This window comes from Toxorhynchites rutilus, chromosome 1 (genome assembly GCF_029784135.1).
Source record: "Toxorhynchites rutilus septentrionalis strain SRP chromosome 1, ASM2978413v1, whole genome shotgun sequence".
Lineage (NCBI taxonomy): Eukaryota > Metazoa > Arthropoda > Insecta > Diptera > Culicidae > Toxorhynchites > Toxorhynchites rutilus.
Genome location: NC_073744.1, coordinates 44,605,234 through 44,627,145, shown reverse-complemented (window position 1 = coordinate 44,627,145; position 21,912 = coordinate 44,605,234). Strand labels below are relative to the sequence as shown.

Below are 21,912 nucleotides of genomic sequence, written 5' to 3'. Positions count from 1 at the left end.
AACGATCGTAATCCATGCAACAGCTTCAAATCACAAATGTGTTTTGATAGCTGTCGCGTCCAGGATAGGTACTCCAGTGGGATACGCTCGAACAGCTTTGGGTCAAAATCCGGATGGAAGGTTTAGTCGTTAGTATCGGCGATAAGAGAACTGATCTCAACTATGTCGGGAAGCATATTCATTCCACCGGAGCCATCATTCCTCAGCTTGAAGCGCAGGACATTGCTTTTGTGTTCGCTGACTACAGTCAGTCTGGTTTAGTGTGGAACATCTCGTCGAACGCTCCACCATCCATTGACTGCATACGATCACGTCTTCTGGCTGTTTCCACGACCTTACTCGATGGCTTCTGTTTCCATGGTCTAATGCAAATCAATCCAGGAATGAACAGAAATGGCCGCTTGCTCGATCTAGTGTTAGCAAGCGGTGCTTCATTATCAATGTGCTCGATTGCCGAGGCCGTCAATCCAGTTATCCCGCTCGACACCGATCATCCAGCACTAGAGGTTGACGTCAATCTACCGTCGCCAATTGAATTTGAAGTTGTACCAGATCTGAGTTGCCTCAACTTCCAGGAAGCTGATTCCGCTGCATTGTCTCGAGTAATAGTTCAAGTTGACTATGAATTTCTGAAGACCATCGAGGATATGGATGCTGCCGCCGACAGCATGACTCGTATCATCGCTGATTGCTTAGGAATGGAAGAAAGTTTTTGGGGAACCACTCGACTAACACTGCACTCGGGAAATGCATTCTCTTCGCTGCTCACTTCATGCGAGCATACAATACCAATGCAAATGGTCATCTCGATTTTTCAAATAAATGTCTTTATTCTACTGTTATCTAAATGACGGGTGGGTAATGCCAGTGACATAACGGAAGATACGTAGGACTACAACAAGCGCTGTCAATTTGAATAACCCATCGAATATCCGAGTAGTTTTTCTGTACTTCTCAGCAAAATTATATCATTCCTAATCAAAACATTCACAAATTATACTGTTCAGCATCCTTCGCAGAACGGAATTAAGAAAAAAACGAAATAGATTGTGTTGGTGGTAATTATAGTAATAAACACAGCCCTCACTTTCAGAAAATTCTTACACTACATTAATAATACAGTAATAAACACAGCTCTCACTTTCGAAAAATTCCTTCTTACATTATATTGCTTACATTAAAATACTTTGCCTATCTTCATGTTTTCATGTATTTTGCCGCTGCTCTAGTCGATTTTTGGTTGATTCAACTGTATCTTCCGCAGAACATTGTAACCGTTTGTTACAGTTTAGTTTGTTTGTTTTATTGAGTGTAATGTTGTTTTAAATATTGTCATCATTATATTGGTAATTGTTTTTTTAGTAGGGAATATTTTTGGGAAGTAGGGAAGTAAATACAATTGATGTGTTATATTTGCAATGTAATCGAGTGAAAATGGTGGCGAGTCGGTATGGTAGGATACAGCAAGGATTGCGAGAGAGGGTTGGTGATAGCGGATAGAAAAAATATGAAGAAAAGGCTCGAGGATTAATCCGCGAAACAGAACGAGGCTTTTTGGATTCAGGCGTGGTGTGTGACGGACGTTTGTCCGAGTGTTCGGTCGAACAGTTTGGACATAGTTCTCCACAATTCACAAACAATCCCAAAATCTTTCGCCATCTTTCTCGGGACCTAAAAATTCGAACCTCCCAGAAAATGTTCGCATTCTTATCGAAAATTGATCAACCCATTTATTCAATTCGCTGTGGCGGGAAATCGTCAAAGATTTTAAGATGGAAAGAGCGTACTTATGAATTATGAATGAAAATTTATTTTTCAGTATTGAATATGTATTGTGCGTAATAACGAAACATGTTTTATTCGCAAATTGTGAAAAGTATTGAACAAAAATTGTATCTGATAATCATTTTATGTTATGATGATTTTGTAAATTATATAGACAAATAGATAATTTGAAGTCTGGGCTAAGTGTTTGAAGCATCCAAAAATGATCAAGTAATTATTTTCCAATCAGGAAAATATTTGCACAACTCACTATTGGAAATTGGCAATGCTTGATATTTCACTTTTTTTTTTTTGATAACCTTGATTTCATGCGTTCCTTTAAATGATTTTTCGGTTTCCAAAAACTTCCAATTTTGTCGTTTGCGACACTAGGAAATGAGGTCCGATAGAGCTAATGTTTTGCATATTTTGCAGGAAGTTTCGTATGAAAAATCAAGATGACCATTTTCATTGGTGCCTTAAACCATACGTTTTCCTTCTATTCCAAAAAAACGACGAAACGATTTTTGACAAAAAAAAACTCGGAGGTAACTCGATTGAAGACATATCATGAGGGCTTTCATGGGTGAATAAGAACAATAGAACCATTTTTCTGGCTTTACATAACCTTTTGTTACTTTGCCATATAGAAATTTAATCTTTTATACATAGTCAGAAACCTAAAGCGTATTGAAATATAGCCTTTCAACCTCACCCCTGTGTAGCATCCATCGAATCGCCTGCCACATCCACCGTACCGTAAGCATTGGCATGCTGCAAAGGGTAGCAAAGCGAAGGCTTCCCCATCAGCTTGCACATCGATTCCAGAATATCCGTCTTGCTTAATTCGTGATTAGCTCGGGCACCCCAACTGTAGTAAAATCTATCTTCGCTCATCCCCCCGAATTCCTGCCTGTTTCGGACTAGGTAGACTTGTTTAACGAACGTTTCCGTTATCAGTTTCCGCACATCCCCAAAGTAGGGATGCACTGCATCGATGTGGATGTTCAGTTTGGCCAGAAAATCCCACAAACACTGCTCCGGAATGCTTCCGTTCTTCATGAAGATGTATCCTAGAACCAGGTAGAGCAGCGTGTACTTCCGGTGATAGTCCTCACTCAAATCCATCATTGAACCCGAGGCAATGTTTGATACCAACAGATATGTTTTGTTTGGCTCCATTTCCACGAGTTTATACCCGTAAACCTAACTCAAACGAAAGGACTTAATTGGCGGTTCAGTTATCCACAGAGGGGGCGTCTCTTACATCGCTCAGCTCGCTGATTGCTTGCCCGATAACTCGAGTGAACATACGACCGTTACCGGCAAGGCCAATTTTTACCAGATCGGTCTTCTTGATAGGATGCTTGTTCACCGATAGGTTCAAAATTGTTTTAACCATACTCACAACCAATTTGTCTACCTCTGAGTCGACGACTGGTCGGGCATCCCGTGGGTGCTGCTGGGAAGCACTAACTACTGGTAATAGGGTTCGATGTGAACGTGAAGTCGACGGCTGTGACTTGTTCTGGCGGGACATAGCGGTCCTGTTTCGTTTCGGAAATGTTAGATATTCTTTATCACAAATAAAAAGAACAGCAAAACTGAAATAATCGTTATTAATGATTAAAAATAATTCTAAACCTTACCTCTTAATTCACAGTTCATCGATTTTCGACCTGATGCGTTTGGCCAGCATTTGAAAATTATCTTACGCGCTTTTTTGCTATTCGCCACAGTAAAACATATCAGGAAGGAACAGTGTTCGAAGTATATTTGTATTGGTGAATGAAAAACGGTGTCATCACTAATCAACATAAATAGAATAACAGGTATATTACATCACCTGTGTGGGACACAGACCAGGGCCCGAAATCTTCGAACGTGAAAAATGAAGACCGACTCTACTATCAGTAGCTTCGCTTCGACTAGAATTGCTTCGGCAGTACATATTTTCTGTAAATATTATCAACTGTATGTAAAATGAATGTCTGATACAATACACATCCCTACCAACGATTGGTACATTTTACTACGCGGTTTCGGTAACTTTGGCGATTGTCATTACTGACAACCACAAAAAAAATGTAAACATAACATTATTAACCCAATCGCCGAGCTAATAATTGAGTTGAGTGGAACTACTTTTCTATATTGATTTGTCAACAGAAGAAGGTCGAATTAACCAAGATTCAGGACAGATGAGTGAATTGAAAATTAATTCAATTTATGTTCTTTAATCAACATTCATACATATTGGACAGCCAAACAATGATCCGTGCCCGTCTGCTGCGGGAGAATGCGAAGACTGTTCGCGTTAGTAATATATTTTTTAATATTAATTTCATTAAATTGCTATTCAGTTGATGGAAAATACGCGCTGCCGTTTTTAATGTGGACGGTTAAATTTATAAGTTTATGCTTTTTGGAAAACGCCTTGTACATTTTCCATCTGCCATGCAAGGTGATAAAAATTTAGGACATCACGTAGGCAATGAACCATGCTCGTGGTAACAATATCGAACAGTCACCCATATTCCGGAATCCGATTGCTTTGAATCTCGATCGAATCTCACGATTCGTCTTTTGCATTCTGAAATCCGATCGACCTCAATTCATTCGTGCTATGGAATGTGGCAATCTTGCCTTGGCGCATAATCAAAATCAAAATAATTACTCCGTATTCGTAGAGCAATTTACTCTCTTAGCAGACACGAAAGCAATTCTAAATTGCAAAAAATTGAATGAAAATCATTACTCGATGTTGTTTAAGTACCTAGAAGACTAACGTCCTAACTTAACGTTTCTTCTATAAATCTCTTTGTATTTCATCATTTCATCAGAGACAATTTGTGAATGTGTTTTCCTGTTACACAGAACACATATCAGAGACTAAAAGGTGTGTCACATCAAATTGCATCACGGGAAAAACGCTGTAGAAATTTAATTTTTAGGAATTATATCTTCAGCTTTCGCTCATAATCAGATAAGAGTGTATAGATCACATTGGCCATGCTTCACTGTCAATTTTTCGTAAATTTGGAAAAATGTCGTCGAACGAAAAAGAGCGTCGTGAATTAATCCTGCGCAGTCATTTCGAGAATCCGGAGTTGTCACATCGGGACATCGGTGAGATGCTGGGAATCGTCCAATCCACGGTCAGCAGAGTACTAAAACGATACTTCGAGAACCTAACCATCGACCGGAAGGTGAAGAACGGCAAAAATGGATGCTCCGTCAGTGAAAAAGATCACAAGCGCGTAGTTAAGCAGTTTAGACGTGATCCGAGAAGTTCGGTCCGGGATGTCGCCAATAAGCTGAATTTGTCAAGTTCATTCGTCCAGCGGACCAAGCAGCGGGAGGGCCTGCGTATATACAAGGTTCAGAAGGCTCCTAACCGCGACGAAAGGCAAAACATGGTGGGGAAGACGCGAGCCCGGAAGCTGTACACCGAAATGCTGACGAAGCCGCATTGCCTGGTAATGGACGACGAAACCTACGTCAAAGCGGACTTTCGTCAGCTGCCGAGCCTGTTGTTCTTCTCCGCAGAGGACAAATTCAGCGTTCCGGAGGAGATTCGCAAGCAGAAACTATCCAAGTTTGCCAAAAAGTACATGGTGTGGCAAGCGATCTGCTCTTGCGAAAAGCGGCTTCGTGATGACCGGCACGGTAAACGGGCAGGTTTACCTTAAGGAGTGCCTACAGAAGCGCTTACTACCACTATTGAAGCAGCACGAGGGCCCGACCATCTTCTGGCCGGATCTCGCTTCGTGCCACTATTCAAAGGACGTGTTGGAGTGGTACGAAGCCAACGGGGCCTCCTTCGTGCCAAAGGAAATGAACCCGCCCAACGCGCCGGAGCTTCGCCCAATAGAGAAATATTGGGCGATTATGAAGCAGGCCCTCCGGAAGAACCCAAAAGTTGTCAAATCGGAGGCGGACTTCAAGAGAAAATGGATTTCTGTTCAAAAAAAACTACAACCTGACGTTTTACAGAACCTTATGGACGGGGTAAAAAGGAAGGTGCGAGCATACGGGCTTGGGCTCGAAGTATGGATAAAAAGAAAATGCCAAAAGATGTTTAATAGTTTTTATTTTACTGTCTAAAATTTTCAAAAGGATCGGTCTACTGGGCGAATTTCTACAGCGTTTTTTCCGTGATGCAATTTGATGTGACACACCCTTTATCTTCATGTTTTTCGTAGAGTTTTTGGTGGATGACACCATTGAGGGAGATGGCAGATCCTTCGGCTGAAGGAGAAATCTTGATACTCGTTGCACTTTGGTCTTATGGAAGCCCAAACCGTTTGGATGTGGCTTGTTGGAGAATCAAACACATGGTATACTATCTAAACACAAACTTGATTTATTGCGATGCTTCACGGTTACTCGTTGGAATTGGAATCGCGATCTATCACACTTGGAGGTTGGATGTGGAATGCATCACAGAAATAGCTCAATGTGGAATTGTATGGCAAGGATGCCACATTTGCACAACTCGATTGAATTTGAGTTGCTATCCGTATAGGTAATTCTGATTTGACTGGTTTTCAGAATACAAGAGAACAGTTGATCAATAGATGGATCTGAGATTTCCGAGGAAATTGCTCTATCCTAAAAACTATAAATATGCGTATAAGATAATCTTTTCTTCTGTCATTCAACCGAATACATCCATCAACATGTTGGACGGAACACGTGTAATTTTGTAATGGAGCTCATTAAAGACATCATTTCTTTTGTTTGAACACACGTGCTGTCGTTTGAACAAAGGCTGTGTCGGTGTGGCTCATGATAGCGCCTCGCAAGTGAATTTATTCTGTTGATTGTGTCATAGGAATCACAGTCGTACCCTCTCTACCTTTGCGTATATGTTGACCATGGATTATTGGCACAGCTCAAGACAATTCATCGAACGACACACATAAGAATTTATGGAGCGCACTCTCTTGTTTGTTTCGTCTCCTCCAACATGTTTAAAAATATTAATTCAAAATAACTAATGATGTTCTTAATGATTGAAGCAACTGTGACGCATTGGATCTACACACGTGTTCTCCAGTCAGTTTTTTATCAGGACTGACCACAATAGCGTGATTGTTACTTCGCATTCCGAGCATGTGTGTGTGTTTCGAAGAATTTCAATAATTTATTGTGCTCATCCAAAAACACTTCCAGCCCGCCGGTGATGCGCCTAGCTTTAGTCGTATTGAGGTTACTTGAGTATGTATGGGGTGAAGGCTCGTTGAAAGGTACGAAGTGCCTTCTGGCATTTAACAACGTAAATAAATTCGTCCCGTTTGACAAACGAACGACGAATCATTTATTTGCTACTGTTTACATAAAAATACAAATATCGCGATAAAGAATAGGAGATAGGGGTGAAAATTGGTTATATGTGTATTTTTTTCAACCCAACTTATGCAAAAAATACTAAAACAAAATTATTTAGAAAAAAAATTCTTGCATAGGACCACCCAAATCGGTAGCCTAGCGTACCTAGTTTTTTGAGTATAATTTCATTGAAATCGGTCGAACCGTTTCTGAGAACCACTATATCCATTCCATGTCAAACCGATATAGTAGTTCTCAGATTTTCGTGGGAAGTGGAAATTTTGTTCTTTGTCGCAAACCATTAGACCTGTATTTTTTTTTTGTTAGGGTGACCATTTCCATTTTAGGGTGGATCGAAAAATAAATTTTTTCAACTTTTTTCAAAAAATTACTTTTTTCAAAAATTCATAAGAATTTTTTACACAACATATCTCGAAACCAGAGAGGCGTTTTTTTTCGTTCTTAAGTTATGATTTTTCAAAGTTTGCCGTAATTATTTCGTAATTATTCATTGTACCTATTATTTATAGCTTTCATGGTTTCAGGACCAAGGGCGTTATATTTTTTATATTTTTTTCTTGAAAGCTGATTTTTTTCACATAACATATACAAAAATCAGAGAGGCGTTTTTTCTTAGTTTTTGAGTTATGATTTTTCAAAGTTAAAATGTTCTTGCGCAGGTAGCTTAATGCGTAGAAAATAGGAATAAAAGTAAAAAAAGTTGTAAAGTACAAAAAGTTGTAAAAAAGTAGTAAAAAGTTGCAGTCAAATTGATTGTGTTAATTTTATCAAAAGGAAGTTGCCTGACCTTAAGAAAGTTCCCTTTTTCTCAGATGGATCAGGTAGTCAGTACAAAAAAAAAAGATGACAGCCTTTAATTTGTGCCAAATGAAAAAAGAGTTTGGTGTAGATGCGGAGTGGAACTTTTTCGCCACACGCCATGGAAAAGTCCTTGTGTTGTTTAGGAGGAGTTTTGAAGCGAAATGCTGCTAAAGCAAGTTTACAGGGTCATCACATTACAACTGCAAAAGAACTTTATACATGGGCAATTACCAAAACAGATTCGAAAATGCACTACTGTTCTCGTTCTCGGAAGAAGAACATTCTGTGAAACTGTAAAGGTAGCTTTAAGCATGCTTTATACCTAGAATAAAAAATATGAAAAATATAACAGATGAATTTTAATTCCTACACACTAGTCGTCTCTACATTTATTGCCTTTACATGAGATATCTTTACCTGATAGGGGAAAAGGGGGGAATTTGGACCACCTAAGCAAATCGCCTAATATTTCCAAACCAATACGGTCTAAATAAAAAATGTCACATTGTATACTGAGCTACACTTGTTTTCTCTCAATAAATAATGTTTAATCATTATATAAAGCTTCAATCTACCAAATATATAATAAAATAAAAGAGATGATTTTTGGACATTAAAATTTGGGGTGGGGTGATTTGGTCCAGTGTGTGTCGAAAAAAACATACTTATGTTTATGTAAAGTATTTTGGGAGAATGTTACAATCAGTAACAATGTTTTGGGATCGATACCAGATGTCTTGGCCAGATTCCAGACCAGAAAAGTTGGATTGACCCCATCTCGAATTCTGCATGAATCTTTTCACTGTTGGTCCAGCATTTTTAAACACTTTTGATGCTTGGTCAAAGAAAATCCGTTCTTGATGGCCTGCGTTGCTCTTTCAAGCTCCTCCTTCTTCCAACGTTGTCTGCCCATCCTCTTTTTGTAATTCAGCGACATCTGGAATCAATTAGACCAAACAAAAACCTCAAATCTGTAGGACCAATTCACCCCACAAAAACGTGTCCATGTCACCCCACACAACATGCAAAAACTAAAATGCAATTAATTTCATTTATTGTAATCAAACTTACAGTTTCGCTACATCAAATTGTTACTCTTCTGTAGGCGAACAGAACTTTACTGCACAATACACGAAAAGTTTGTTTAATCAGCGGGAAAAACCTTAAAACCTCTATCGGAAAACTCACATTTTTTGACGATCAAAGCGCTTGCTGTGTTTATGCTACCGTTTCCCTCTACTTGTGAAATTTTACCAAAGTTTTTTTACTTTAGGTACATACGGTTCAACAATAGAGGGAAATGACATTATAAAAAATCCAAGTTGAGCTGTAATTTTTGAGATTAAGGGGTGGTCCAAATCACCCCATATGACCAAATCACCCCGTGTTACCCTACATGTTTTTCATTGTCCTTAATCTCTACCGATAACTATACCTATCCCTATTTTCTACCTTTTAAGCTACCTGCACAAAAAACATTTTAACTTTGAAAAATCATAACTCAAAAACTAAAAAAACGCCTCTCTGATTTTTGTATATGTTATGTGAAAAAAACTCAGCTTTCAAGAAAAAATATTAAAAAATATATAGCGCCCTTGGTCCCGAAACCATGTAAGCTATAAATAATAAATACAATGAATAATTACGAAATAATTACGGTAAACTTTGAAAAATCATAACTTAAAAACAAAAAAAATATAGGAGGTTGTGTCCAAGATACGACCGCATTGTGACGTAGAACTACGCTGTTATTTTTTATACGTCGCTTGTTTTTACCTTCGGATATTATTCTATAATGCTGTGAAATTTCAGAAACAACTGCTTAGTAGAATAATCTCTGGAACGGTTTTTTCATTGTAGAATCAGTTGACGATAATTGATTGATGATTCATTCTTGCCCTCGCAAAACAATACACTAGCTGATCGTATGTCGCAATTTATTTCATGTCAATGCATTGGAAATTTACCACGAACGCTATTCCGGTGGCCTTTTTCGCAATTTACATAGACTCGGCTACAGTCGATTATATACATGTTGCACCAGCACTACATCAATATATCGCACCGCATGGAAACAACAACAACTTTTCAACAATGACAACAGTTGCAAGTATCAAATATCGTGCTACATGTTATTTAGTATTGCCTCAAAGGAATCGCACCTCGCACATCGTTCGTACAACGTAAACCAAGCGCCAAACAAGCGTTCGCCATAGTATGCATACAGAGCCATACATTGGTGGCTCGAAACTACCAGATATATAAACACTTCTCATCATTTTGCGCTATTCTCAAAAGAAACGCTTCTGTTAATATTACTGGCCTTGAGAAAAGTTGCATTACTTTCTCATGCTTGAGAGAAGCGCAGCTGTCACCCTTAGTGGAGGAAGTTTAGTTACTGGCAAGCAAAACCTAATCACATACAAAATTCCAGAACGACATTTACTTTCTTGGTGACTAAACAAGCGAAATAAACTCTTTTCGTTAATAACAACTTCGAAAATAGTATCAATGCTTCATTATGATCAATATTAGCGCAAATGCAATCCATGTTGAAAGCAGTTTTGCGACTGGCACGCGAATCGAAATAACTTATAACATTCCAGTAAGACATTCAAGATGCTTGGTATTTCCCAAATAATTTTTTTGGCACACAACCTTAACACCTGCTTCGCCGTAACGTCAGTTTAATGCATTGATGCATTCTCAAAGGCACCAACGAAGCCCTTATGATGACGGAAAACAAACAATGTTTTTTTTCCCAAAATATATATTTTATTAAGGCACATGTGGCGTTAGCCTGACGGGGCCGGGAGTCCAATATTTTGACGATTTTTGTCTTACAACTATGTTAGTAATATGTAACCGATTACTCGCGGTTGGCTCGAGGTTAGTATTACAAGTGTTCTCATAATTGGTATGTTGCAGTCTTTGATGCTCTGTACGTGTGCCCGACACGGGATACTTCCTATTGGGATGCAGCTGACCATTAATCAGCAACGCCCCCCTAGTATGTACCCCATATCTAGCGTGGTGCGTCTTTCTCGACTCGAGGAATCCAGGATAGAATGGTCACTAGCCGGCGCAATCATCAGCTCGTGTAGAGTTGTCATAAGCGGTACAACCTTTGGCTCTTGTTGAATGATCAGTGGACTCCACAACCTTTGGCCCGTGCATCTGTAAAGAGTGTGTGTATGTATTGCCGCGACTAAGTAAAAGTTTATCGATCGGATAGGAGGGATATGAAACGGGGACACAACGAAGGAAACATCATTAAACGTTGACATCGGCGTTTCTGAGGAACATGTATAGATGAAGCAGAAGATCAGGATCCCGGCTACCTAAGATATCCCGGACGGGGATATCCGATTGTCTGCCTTGTGCTCTCAGTGCTCTAGAGAGCTGAGAGCGAGCAGCATGGAACCGGATACACGACCAGACAACATGCTCGATGTCGTGGTAGCCATCGCCACAATCACAAAGATTGTTTGCTGCGAGCCCAATGCTATAGAGATGCGCGTTTAGGTTGTAGTGATTGGACATAAGCCGAGATATCACGCGAATGAAATCACGACCTACATTCAATCCCTTGAACCATGCACTCGTCGAGACCTTAGGGATAATCGTGTGTAACCAACGACCGAACTCATCTTCACTCCACATGCGCTGCCAACTAACGAGTGTGTCCTGACGAGGAATGTGAAAAAATTCATTATAGGCAATTTGCCTTTCAAAAAGTGTACCTTTTGAAGCGCCCACCTTAGCTAGCGAGTCCGCTTTCTCATTCCCCGGAATCGAGCAATGAGAGGGAACCCATGCTAAGGTAATCTTGAATAATTTTTCGACCAAAACACTCAATAGATGTATTATTCTTGTTAGGAAATAAGATGAGCGTTTATCAACTTTCATTGAGCGGATTGCCTCTATTGAGCTGAGACTGTCTGAAAAAATAAAATAGTGGTCGATGGGCAATGTTTCAATGATCCCTAATGCGTAATATATCGCACCCAGTTCAGCGACATACACGGAACGAGGATCTTTGAGTTTGAAAGAGGCACTGGAATTTTCATTGAAGATGCCGAAGCCAGTGGACCCGTTTATGAATGAACCGTCAGTAAAGAACATTTTATCAGATCCAACTTTCCCATATTCTGCCGAAAATATCGGCGGAATAGAATCGGAGCGTAGGTGATCTGGGATTCCATGGATTTTTTGTCGCATGGACAGATGTTAACTGCAAACAATGTTAACTGCTTAGAAAAAGACTGAATAATGCCACACAGCTTGTACTCTGATGTAACACCCATCGATGCGAATTCGCTGATGAGTTTGTCAAGAGCGACCGCCTTCGCCACCAGCGGGGGGAGCTTGATTTTGGTTGCTGCCTGGGTAACTGCGTTTACATTTTCGACCGACGCGCCGAAATCGCCATCGCGTGCATCATTAGATGACGCTTGTCTCGAAATTTTATTGCCCCTGGCAATGCGTTCGTTTTTTTGCAGGGCTCGAGCATGCCTTCCTCTTCTTCTTGCTCATCACACACTACGCGAAGCGTCCAATTTATGACGCGGAAAGAAAAACACACGATACGAATAACGCGAAAAACGAACAGAAAAAAATCACACGACGATATCCAAGTTGGATTACCACTGGTGGGGTCCAATCTTAGATCGAAGCGCAGCGAAAGCAAAGTGAACTGGATTGCTCAACAGTCCGATGCCGAATGGAAGTTTGCCTCAGCGAGATCCACTGTTTATACTCTAGGTAAGTATTCCCCTTCATTCTTCTACTTTTCCTTTGTTCACGGAGACTTTAAATCCTACGATTTCCCCTCCGTTGGTCGTCGATAAGTTGCTCGTTATTGACAGCTCTGTTCGGGAAAGCACTCAAATGGACAGAACAAATGTAGGGGGAAATAGAAACGCTTAAAGTTTTCATGAATTTTAACCATTTACAAACCAGGGGATTCTAATGTATAACATATCAAACAAATCTTACGGTATTTCCGATTCGTTTAGTATGTAAATCGTCAAAATCCATTCACGGCAAAAATAGTTATTAACGTTAACTTTATTTCATAGAAACGTGACCTGTTTTCTGATTTGGCACCCATAATGAAAGACGTAGTTCTACGTCAAAAACGCCTCTCTGGTTTGAGATATGTAGTGTAAAAAATTCTCAGCTTTCAAAAAAATATATGAAATAATAAAGGGCCTTTGGTCCTGAGACCATGAAAACTATGAAAAACTAATACAATCATTAATAACGAAAACAAAATTAAAATGTTGTGCAACTCTGGTATTTTTTCATCAGCATCAGCTGTGGTGGACCTGAGAACATTGCATGTGAGATGCTACATGCTTCTTCTGTAGGAGCATTGTACCACTGCGACCATTAGTTTGAGCTACATGCTTAAGATTCCCACATTGAAATCTATGACGGCCTTGACAAGTTGATATTGCGGAGAAAGCTCGGTTCTTCGAATATCGTCTGATATTTTGATTGAATTACAACCCGAATTTCAGGAAACAGCGGTCCTGATAAAATACTTCCGAAGCATGCATGACTATTTCGTAACCACATTTTTATTCAAGATCTACTGCCCGAAACTTTTTTCACTTACCAATTGACAGGCAAGAATAATCACACTTGTGGTGGCGTACACTGTAATCACAGTATAGCGATTTTTTGTCGCATCTACCCATATTTGAAGCCTCTCGCTGTAAAATTGCCGCTTAGCAAGCGCATGTGCGATTGCACATAATAAGCGCTCGAAGATCGCGAACGCGCGCGCTTCCAAAACAAGCCTAGGTAGTGCGCAATGATTGGCAGATCGAACGAAAAAAAAAACTCAGTTCGGTTCCGTTTGCTCGTGATTTTAGTTTGTTTACAGCCGCACACCGCAACAGTCACAAAGCTCTGCTCGTTGCTGCGGTTTGGTTTTGTTTATGTTTGCGTATCGGTAGTGGCGGCGGCTTCGGCGTGACGACGACGGCGGTTTTCTATGCTTAATGCTTATTTGCAGTAGTTCTACATTATATATTCCAACCAACACCACCAACAGTGTGGAGAACTCGGAATACCCGCATGCTTCGTGCAGAACCTCCGAAGTCAACGCATTGCTGCCCGCGATCAGACCAGTATCCGACTGGCAACGGTTCGATCAAGAACGCCTCTCGGTAAACCGCGTGGGCTGTGATTCTATCGGCGGCAGTGTTGAGTTGCGTTTCAGGTCTTATTGCAAAATTAAGAAAGTGTTCCTGAAGAACCAGAGTGTGCGGACAATTGCAGTGAGTGTGGTTTGCATGTTTGCATGCATGTTGTCATCTCGGATCAAAAAAATCAATGTATTGTTGGAGCTTCGAAGATCGAAGAGATTGAAGTTGAAGTGCATTGGAAACATTAGTGACCTAGTCTAGTGATGTTATGTTAACTGCACAATGAGCAGCGCTTCAAAGATCCCAATTATGAATCTTAGATCAGTGCCAAAAAATGGAGATCACCATTTGAAGAACCTGAAGTGCTAGGCTAAAAACTGGGTGATACTTCGGTGTAACTATACGTGTGCTGTGGATGAACGAAAAGTGCTACCGCGAGTTAATGAGGATCCATTCCATCCCATTGTGAATGTTATTTTTACCACGTGCCATAAAAAAGTGCGTTGAGTGAAGCCCTAATGGACGAGATGTTTTTCCCTCTATTCGTAGGATTAAGCATACTTTCATTTCTGAGTACGAGTGCGAACACGGCAATATTATGCAACGGTTAAATAAGTCGAAATTTGGCATTCGATCTGCTGTATTTAGCCTAAGGTTACAAGTCTACCCCTAGCAGATGGTATTATGGAAAAGTTATGTGCGGCCCCTGTTTCAGTTTAATTCGATCAAATGGTACAAATCCGTCAAAAGTGGTGACAAAAACATAACAACATAGCAGAAGGAAGAAAACTTTATTCCGCCTGAAGATTAGCGGTATTACAAAGCAAAAACAAATCGGATTACTTATACGCTATGTTTTGCGTGTCCAATACCCAACAGTTTCGAGAAAAAAATAATGTGATCCGTATTTTTAGGACCCTGGAAAGCAAATCATTAGCATTCAATTCCCGTTCTTATCGACGGATTTTTCGTCGAATAAAATCCTTCTAGCTTGCGCAGGAATATGCGTGTTCTCAAACTTGCCACTCAAAATACAATTAAAAAAAGAATCAAAGTTATTCTACGTTGAGATGGCGAAGCTTCTCTAAAACCGTTATGAAGCCAATGAAGATGGAGAATAGTAGATAGATTAGTAGTGATAACTGGGAAAAGTTTGGTACTTATATCAACAATCAATTCATGAATCAAAATGTTGCTGCAATCGCTTCTGCCAATGTCCTTGCGGGATTTCGCTAGTAATTTTTTTATATCTAGAATTTCGTTTGTAACAAATATCAGTCTTTCAGATCCACCGCTGCATATTAATGGGAGGCAGATATTCTGCCAAACAAACTGTTTTAAATTAATCCTCCTCGCACCACTTCTAAACAAGTTTCTCCGGGGTTTTGTTGTTTGTGTTCCAATTTCAGGCAATTTTCTGTTATGTTGAAATCGAAATCGAAAGCAGTTTCCAGGAGAATTTCAAGGTGAAGATTGTTTTTGCTTTATCTAGAGCCAGTCATTTTGTTGGTGATTTTCTTCTCTTATATTCACGGGGCATAAAAAACCTGCATCCCATCAACATCACGTTATTTCGTTCATCGTTCATTTGAATTTGGATAATAAAAATGTTACCTTTTCCCGCTATTCACATTGAACGAATGCGAGCGTTTATCCTTGGCCATACAGAAGACATCTTTTTTAAATTTAGTCGTTTTAATTGCCCAATTATGGTTGACACTTCCTAAAAACAAGACCGTTCTGTTTTTGATAGATTTTTGTTCAATGTCATTGAAACAACTGGCCGGCTAATTATCCATTTTCTGTTTTTCTATGTTTTAAGCAGAGTCTCGTTTCCTGTGATTTATTCTTTCAAATTTTTAAGTCCATCAAACATACCTTATACAGTGTGTCCCAGGATAGTTGTCACTACGGTATATTGTGATTACATCAAAACAAAACAAACGAATGCAATTTTTTTTTAAATTTCAATGACGCATATATAGTACAAGGTCTTTCAGATTAAACGCTCACGCAACAAATTTTAATAACTTCTACAAAAGTGAACCGATTTTTATTAAAAAAAAAACCAAAATAAAGCTTATTTTAGGACATTTTCGATTTGACCACCCCTTTTTTCGATAACGCGTTTTAAACGGTGAACAAACTTCTTCATGCACAACTTCAACATTACGACTTCGATGCTGGTGAAAGTTATTTCCGAGTTATTTCTTCTTTAAGTTCCTCTGAATTTTGTGGCTTATTAACATAGCAACGGTCCTTCACGTACCCCCAGAGGAAGTAATTTACAACGAGAAATGTTGAAATTCTCATCTTAAGAGGACAAAGTTTCATGAAGGTTTCAGTTGCTCGAGTAATACGATTTCACTAAAAATACACGTTCTTGTAAATTGTACATTTTGACACAAAAAACCATCCGATCAAACTGAACGAGTAACCGAATATTATCGTCCCGAAGTGGGGAATGCAGTGTTACCATCAACGGAGCGAAAAAAGAAATTTATAAGGAGCTATTCGATTTTTTTGCGTGAGCGTTTAATCTGAAAGACCCTGTATTAGGACAATCAGACAAGATGTGCTCGATGACTTTCTGGAATATCTCCGGTGCATAAGATATTCCAAAAACCAATCGTTTGTATCTGAACAAACCTAGTGATGAAAATAGAGTATAGAAAAAATATATATGTTTGTAACTCAAAGTAGTTCATTCTGCACTGTTAGTGAAATCTACGAGGGTCGTTCAAAAAATAAGTTTTAGTGCCTCAGAAATCGCGGAAAAATAAAGTTAGGACAAAAAACAAGGTAATTTTCGTAATCTACGTTTTATTTTCTATTTTTCTACATAATCACCGTAACGTTCCAGGCACTTTTCATAGCATGGCACCAACTTTTTGAAGTACGTAACTGCGTCACTAATTTCTTCAGTGTTATCGAATCGTTGACCGCCGAACGCCGAATACAAATGTTGTTGTTTTACCGATCGTGCCCCACATAAACATTAATTGTCTAAGTTATTCCTACCTTTGTGTGTTATGAACGTGGTTGACGGTTTACTCTCATCGTCCAGTTCTAATTTATAAATGCATCCTTTATATCCAACCGAGAAAAGTATACCGCACCAATCAACTTCCAACGAATGTCTTCGATCGTTGGAAGAGGATGTGTTTCTCGCAAGGTCGCTTTATTGAAAATTGTCGCACATCGATGCTCAATCTGATGTCCCCGTTATTCTTTATGACAATAACCATTGGCGTAACCCAACGGCTTGGTTCTGACACTCTCTCGATAAAGTCGATAATGGCCAAAAGCTCCTTGAGTCTTCAGTCGACTTTTTCCAACGTGGCAATCGGCAGTCTTCGCAGTCGTTGTGCCATTGGATGCACCGAACTATCAACTGGGAAATAAATTTTAACTCCTGGAATGCTGAGAAATGGTCTTACAACTGTCGACTTGGGAGTCCAACGATCAACACTCCAAGTTTTTCGCTGTCTTTTTACACAGTAAATGCTGAGGTTCCCCTTGTACTACGAAGAAACATGCCGCAATTTTCACCTGTTTGGTTCCATCATCGATGACAATCTCGGATTCGAACTTATTGGTAACGTTCAGATAGTCCTTCTGTGCATAAGCTCGGAACTGCTTATCGGGATGTTGACTGTGTCTAGTAGTTTTTACTCCGTTTCGGACCATAGTCTCCCATGTCTTACTGTCGATAATGTTCGACTCCACCCCGGAGTCAATCTGCATTTCTATCAGAACCCCTCCAACTTTCACCCAAAGCATTTCTTCGAAGTCATTGTCGCAAGAAACCATTTTAACTAATTCGACATTTTATTTCATATCCGCATCGTCTACGACATGAAGTCGTCGAACTGAAGATGCCTTTTTGTTCCGAACATAATCACCAGACGAACTCGAAGAATACGTCTGATTGAAACTTCGCTTACCGGGTTGGAAGGATGAAGTATTACTTCGGGAAATTTCTTTGACACGAGAATAACTGCTCGGAAATGTCCTCGCCTACCACATTTCGAACACGTTTTATTCCACGCAGAACACATTTGATCCCCGTCGTGTGTACGACCACAGAACATGCAGACCGCTTGAACGCGTTGTACCATGTCGGTACTGATTTGACTTGCCCTGAAATTTGATCACTTTCCGAACGAGAAGCCAGGTATGCATTGAGTTGCTTCACTACCTCATCCAATGTCAATTCCGACAATTGTAATAATTTCTCACATAAGGCGTCGTGTACAAATTACGTAACACTAGTAGGGGAGGGGAGGGGGGTCGAGGTTGCGTTACTTAATGTGACATGGGTGGTAGGGGGGTTAGCCGTGATCGTTACGTAACAAAATTCCATTTTTATTGCTGAATAAATTCACGGGTCCCTATATACTTGAGCAGCTACACTCTGCCCAACTTCTATAAGAACACCCTGAATATATTTCGTTACAACACAAACAGTTAGAATTCCAACAAGATATATTCATACATTGTTGAATGCTTTGAATAAAGTATATTTAACGTAATTTTCGTTCAAAAAATTCAAGACGATCGGCTGATTTACATGTCAATAGTTGGCAACCTTGCCATTTCGACTAATAACCTGGAAAATTCGTGTTGGAATACTATTTACCAAATGTTGCTGAACGAACTTCTCGATATATATATTCCATGTTGAAATTGCGACCTTGAGCTCATCAATCGTGGTGTACCGTTTTCTCTTTCCTTAGATTCTGCGTACAAGGGGGATCTAAGATATTCGACAGGATTCAAATCTGGAGAGCAAGCCGACCAGTCCAAAAAATTAGGTTTTTGGTCTTCAATCCATTGCTTAGTTTCCTTGCTGATATGAATAGTAGCATTGTTTTTCTGGAATGTGATTTTTTTTGTTACGATATCCACACAAAAACGGTAAAAGAGAGGATTCCAGAACATGTATGTAAGCTTTGAATGATGTGACAGCTATCTTGAGCTTTCCGGTTGCACAGAATCTCGCCCAAACCATGCACAAGCCTCCACCAAAATTCCTGGTTGAAAAATACTGTTCCTTCTTCCGTAAATCACGCCAGTACCTGTTGAAACCATCAGGGCTATCCTAACTGAACTTTTTTCGTCAGTGAAGATAACCTATACATTGAAGAACTTTTCGTTATGGTATACAACAAAATGTATTCCTTTGTCGTGACATACCATGTCCCACTGCCGGTTCATGTGAGCTTTGGCAAAACTCAGACGTCTTCCGATGTGAGATGGTGTAAGATGAGGAGCTTTAACCTTTTAAACCCTCTTTAAGTGAGGTTTTTTACCAAAACTTGACGAATTGTCACCCGAGTAACATTTAAATTGAAATATTGCTTCATTTGCATAAGCGATTTTGAAGTATTCGAAGCAGTTCTAGCTATTTCCCACTCATCCCGGTCAGAGAGCTTCGATTAACGTGGAGCTCTCTCCTTTTTACCGTATCCTTGAGGATTCGTCAAATAATTGAGCACTACATGATGGGATCGTCCAATCCGACGAGAAATTTATTCGATACCAACATTTTCTTGGTGAAATGCATCGATTTGTCTTTCTTTTCTCTCCGTAAGCACTTTCCCCTTCAGCATTTTCCAGATTTATTGATCAAAACAATTGAAAGTACGGAGAAATGTAACTGGTCTTATAGAAACTTGACACTTGTAAAACACAAAACTTTCGGTTTACGCTCAGCGCTTGCACACTCACATATGAAAATCGTGCAGTGTATGGTAGTCACCAATACCAATACACTAGAATATAAGTTGAAGCATTGTTTGTTTACAATGGCAAAAAGCAGCAAGATCATCACCTGGTCTTATAGGAGTTGGACAGAGTGTACAGTGTTATAATAAATAAATAAAAAAAAGATAAACGTTTCTTCTTACTAAAGCACAGCGAATGTGAATTCCAAAAGTGCACTCATATTGTCGTGAAAATTTATCTCCTTTGAAAGTTCATTTTTCAAATGAATTGAAAATGCACAGCTCAAAGTGAAAAGAAGGGATTAAATCAGTTCATGAAATATTGAAACTCGAAACATTGAAAATGCTGTAATCGCCCGCTCTCACTGGAATTCGTCTTTAAACATAACCTAGAGAGATTCAACTACGAGCGAAATCCTTTATTACTGTTTTTTGACCTACGTTTTGCTATTGATTGTTGAATTGGACAAAGCAAACTGAAACACCTGAATTCACTCAGATTAATTTGGACACCAGAATACTTTGTCTTACTTTCTTGAGTAATATATGCCTACATCACATCTGATATTCCAGGACCAGACTTCAGAGATTTAGAAAAGCATCCGAAGATATCTACGTAGGTGGTGAAGATGTAGAAATAAAAGTTACTGAACTAAGCGAGGACGAAACAATAGCTTTTAGGACCATCTGCTTAACCATCAAATGGTCGGACGACTAAAGTTTGAATAAAAAATAGAAATTTAAATAAAAACATACCCGATTAGCATTAAGCCGATTAGCGTAAGCATTAGCTATATAGTAACTTTATGTGTCCTTCTCAAGCGTTGACAATTCTCCAGATTAGCCTTATTATGCTACCTTTTAATTCATTACTACCATTACATTTTGGTGTGTGCCTGAATGAAAGTATTTACGCTAAACAATGTGAGCAAGCATCCCCTGTAACTGAATGAGTTCCCATTGCACCTTAAAAAAGCAATGTATTCATACTACAGTGTATATGTTTCCTGGCACTACGTGGATACCATCAACATCGTCTAATCAATCATTTCTATGCTAATCAATGATACTAAAACTAAAATTATGCTTAAAAATTGGACCTAATACAGATATTGATACAGATTTTTTTGAGAAAAAGCTAAGATAAAAAGATTTTTTCAGACCAAAAACACAGATCTTGATTTTGTCATGGCTGCTAAACAAAAGCTTATTCCGTCTGTTATCGCAGGATTCTAGGGCACCTTGGTCATGCTTAATACAGTGGTACAGTTGTTTGAACGCATTTTCTCATGGGCTCGATTTTAAAATGGTGAGCGAGCTGCCTGAATTCGGTATTCTTCCCCAGCAAACATTAAATCGTATAACTTTGCACATGATAAGTCACATATAATTTCGTATCAAATCACAATCGCATAAAATATCAATCAAAATATCGATCATATATATCTAAAATCGCATAAAATGCAAAAACACGATTTTACATGTCATCGATGGATTATCGTTATATACGGCTTTATATGCGTACAAAATATGGCATATACGTATATCGCCTCCACTTTTGTGTGTATATGCTAGTTATCTGCATCATATATCATACAAATGTGTCTTGGTTGTATGTATATCGCCTCCAATTATAGCTATTCATACGACTTAATGTTTGCTGGGTCAGCTTCAAGGAATAATCAAGCTAGTAATCATAAATAATGTGGATGGACGACCGGACGAGAACCCGGTTTAAAAATGTCATAGATATTTTCGATTGATCATTTTAACCAATTGAATCTTGATCCAGCGTTATTACAAATGCTCCAGGACGCAGTGGCTTCAATCGTTGAACCCCTCTTCCCCGGGAGTTAGTAGGTTCAATACTTCCTCATAATCATGAGGGACTGGAAACGGAACATTTTGAGTATGCAGGAAAATCGTTAGCTGATGTGTGGAATAATCTAGGGACCCCCAGGGTTCGCAAACTCCAAAATCTAAGAAGCGGAATGAGTACTATATTCCTATATATACCAAGCTGTAAAAACATTTTTTTTTAACAAAAGCCATTGGTGTAGTTTCAATTATTGACAGAAACCCCAATCTTCAAGAATTAGATTTTT

The 21,912-nt window shown here is 39.2% G+C and overlaps 2 protein-coding genes across 2 annotated transcripts in view; one reads left to right on the top strand and one right to left on the bottom strand.

Annotated features, from left to right (window-relative positions):
* Nucleotides 1-2,475: 2,475 nt before the first annotated feature.
* Nucleotides 2,476-3,483, bottom strand: LOC129761068 (non-structural maintenance of chromosomes element 3 homolog). Its single transcript, XM_055762140.1, has 3 exons — nucleotides 3,414-3,483; nucleotides 3,032-3,339; nucleotides 2,476-2,970 (listed from the first exon to the last, which is right to left on the bottom strand). Exons 1-3 carry the CDS (start codon nucleotides 3,430-3,432, stop codon nucleotides 2,476-2,478), a joined length of 822 nt encoding a protein of 273 aa, XP_055618115.1. The 5' UTR covers nucleotides 3,433-3,483.
* A 10,324-nt stretch (nucleotides 3,484-13,807) lies between these two features.
* Nucleotides 13,808-21,912, top strand: part of LOC129768950 (torso-like protein) — a 78,049-nt gene continuing 69,944 nt past the window's right edge. The window contains exon 1 of the mRNA XM_055770905.1: nucleotides 13,808-14,210. The gene's annotated coding sequence lies outside the window, so the exon portion shown is untranslated. The remainder of the gene's footprint in view (nucleotides 14,211-21,912) is intronic.

Coding starts and splice junctions, on each gene's coding strand:
- LOC129761068 (XM_055762140.1), bottom strand. Junction 2,971..3,031: donor CAATCAGCGAGCTGAGCGAT/GTAAGAGACGCC, acceptor CGTTTGAGTTAG/GTTTACGGGTATAAACTCGT.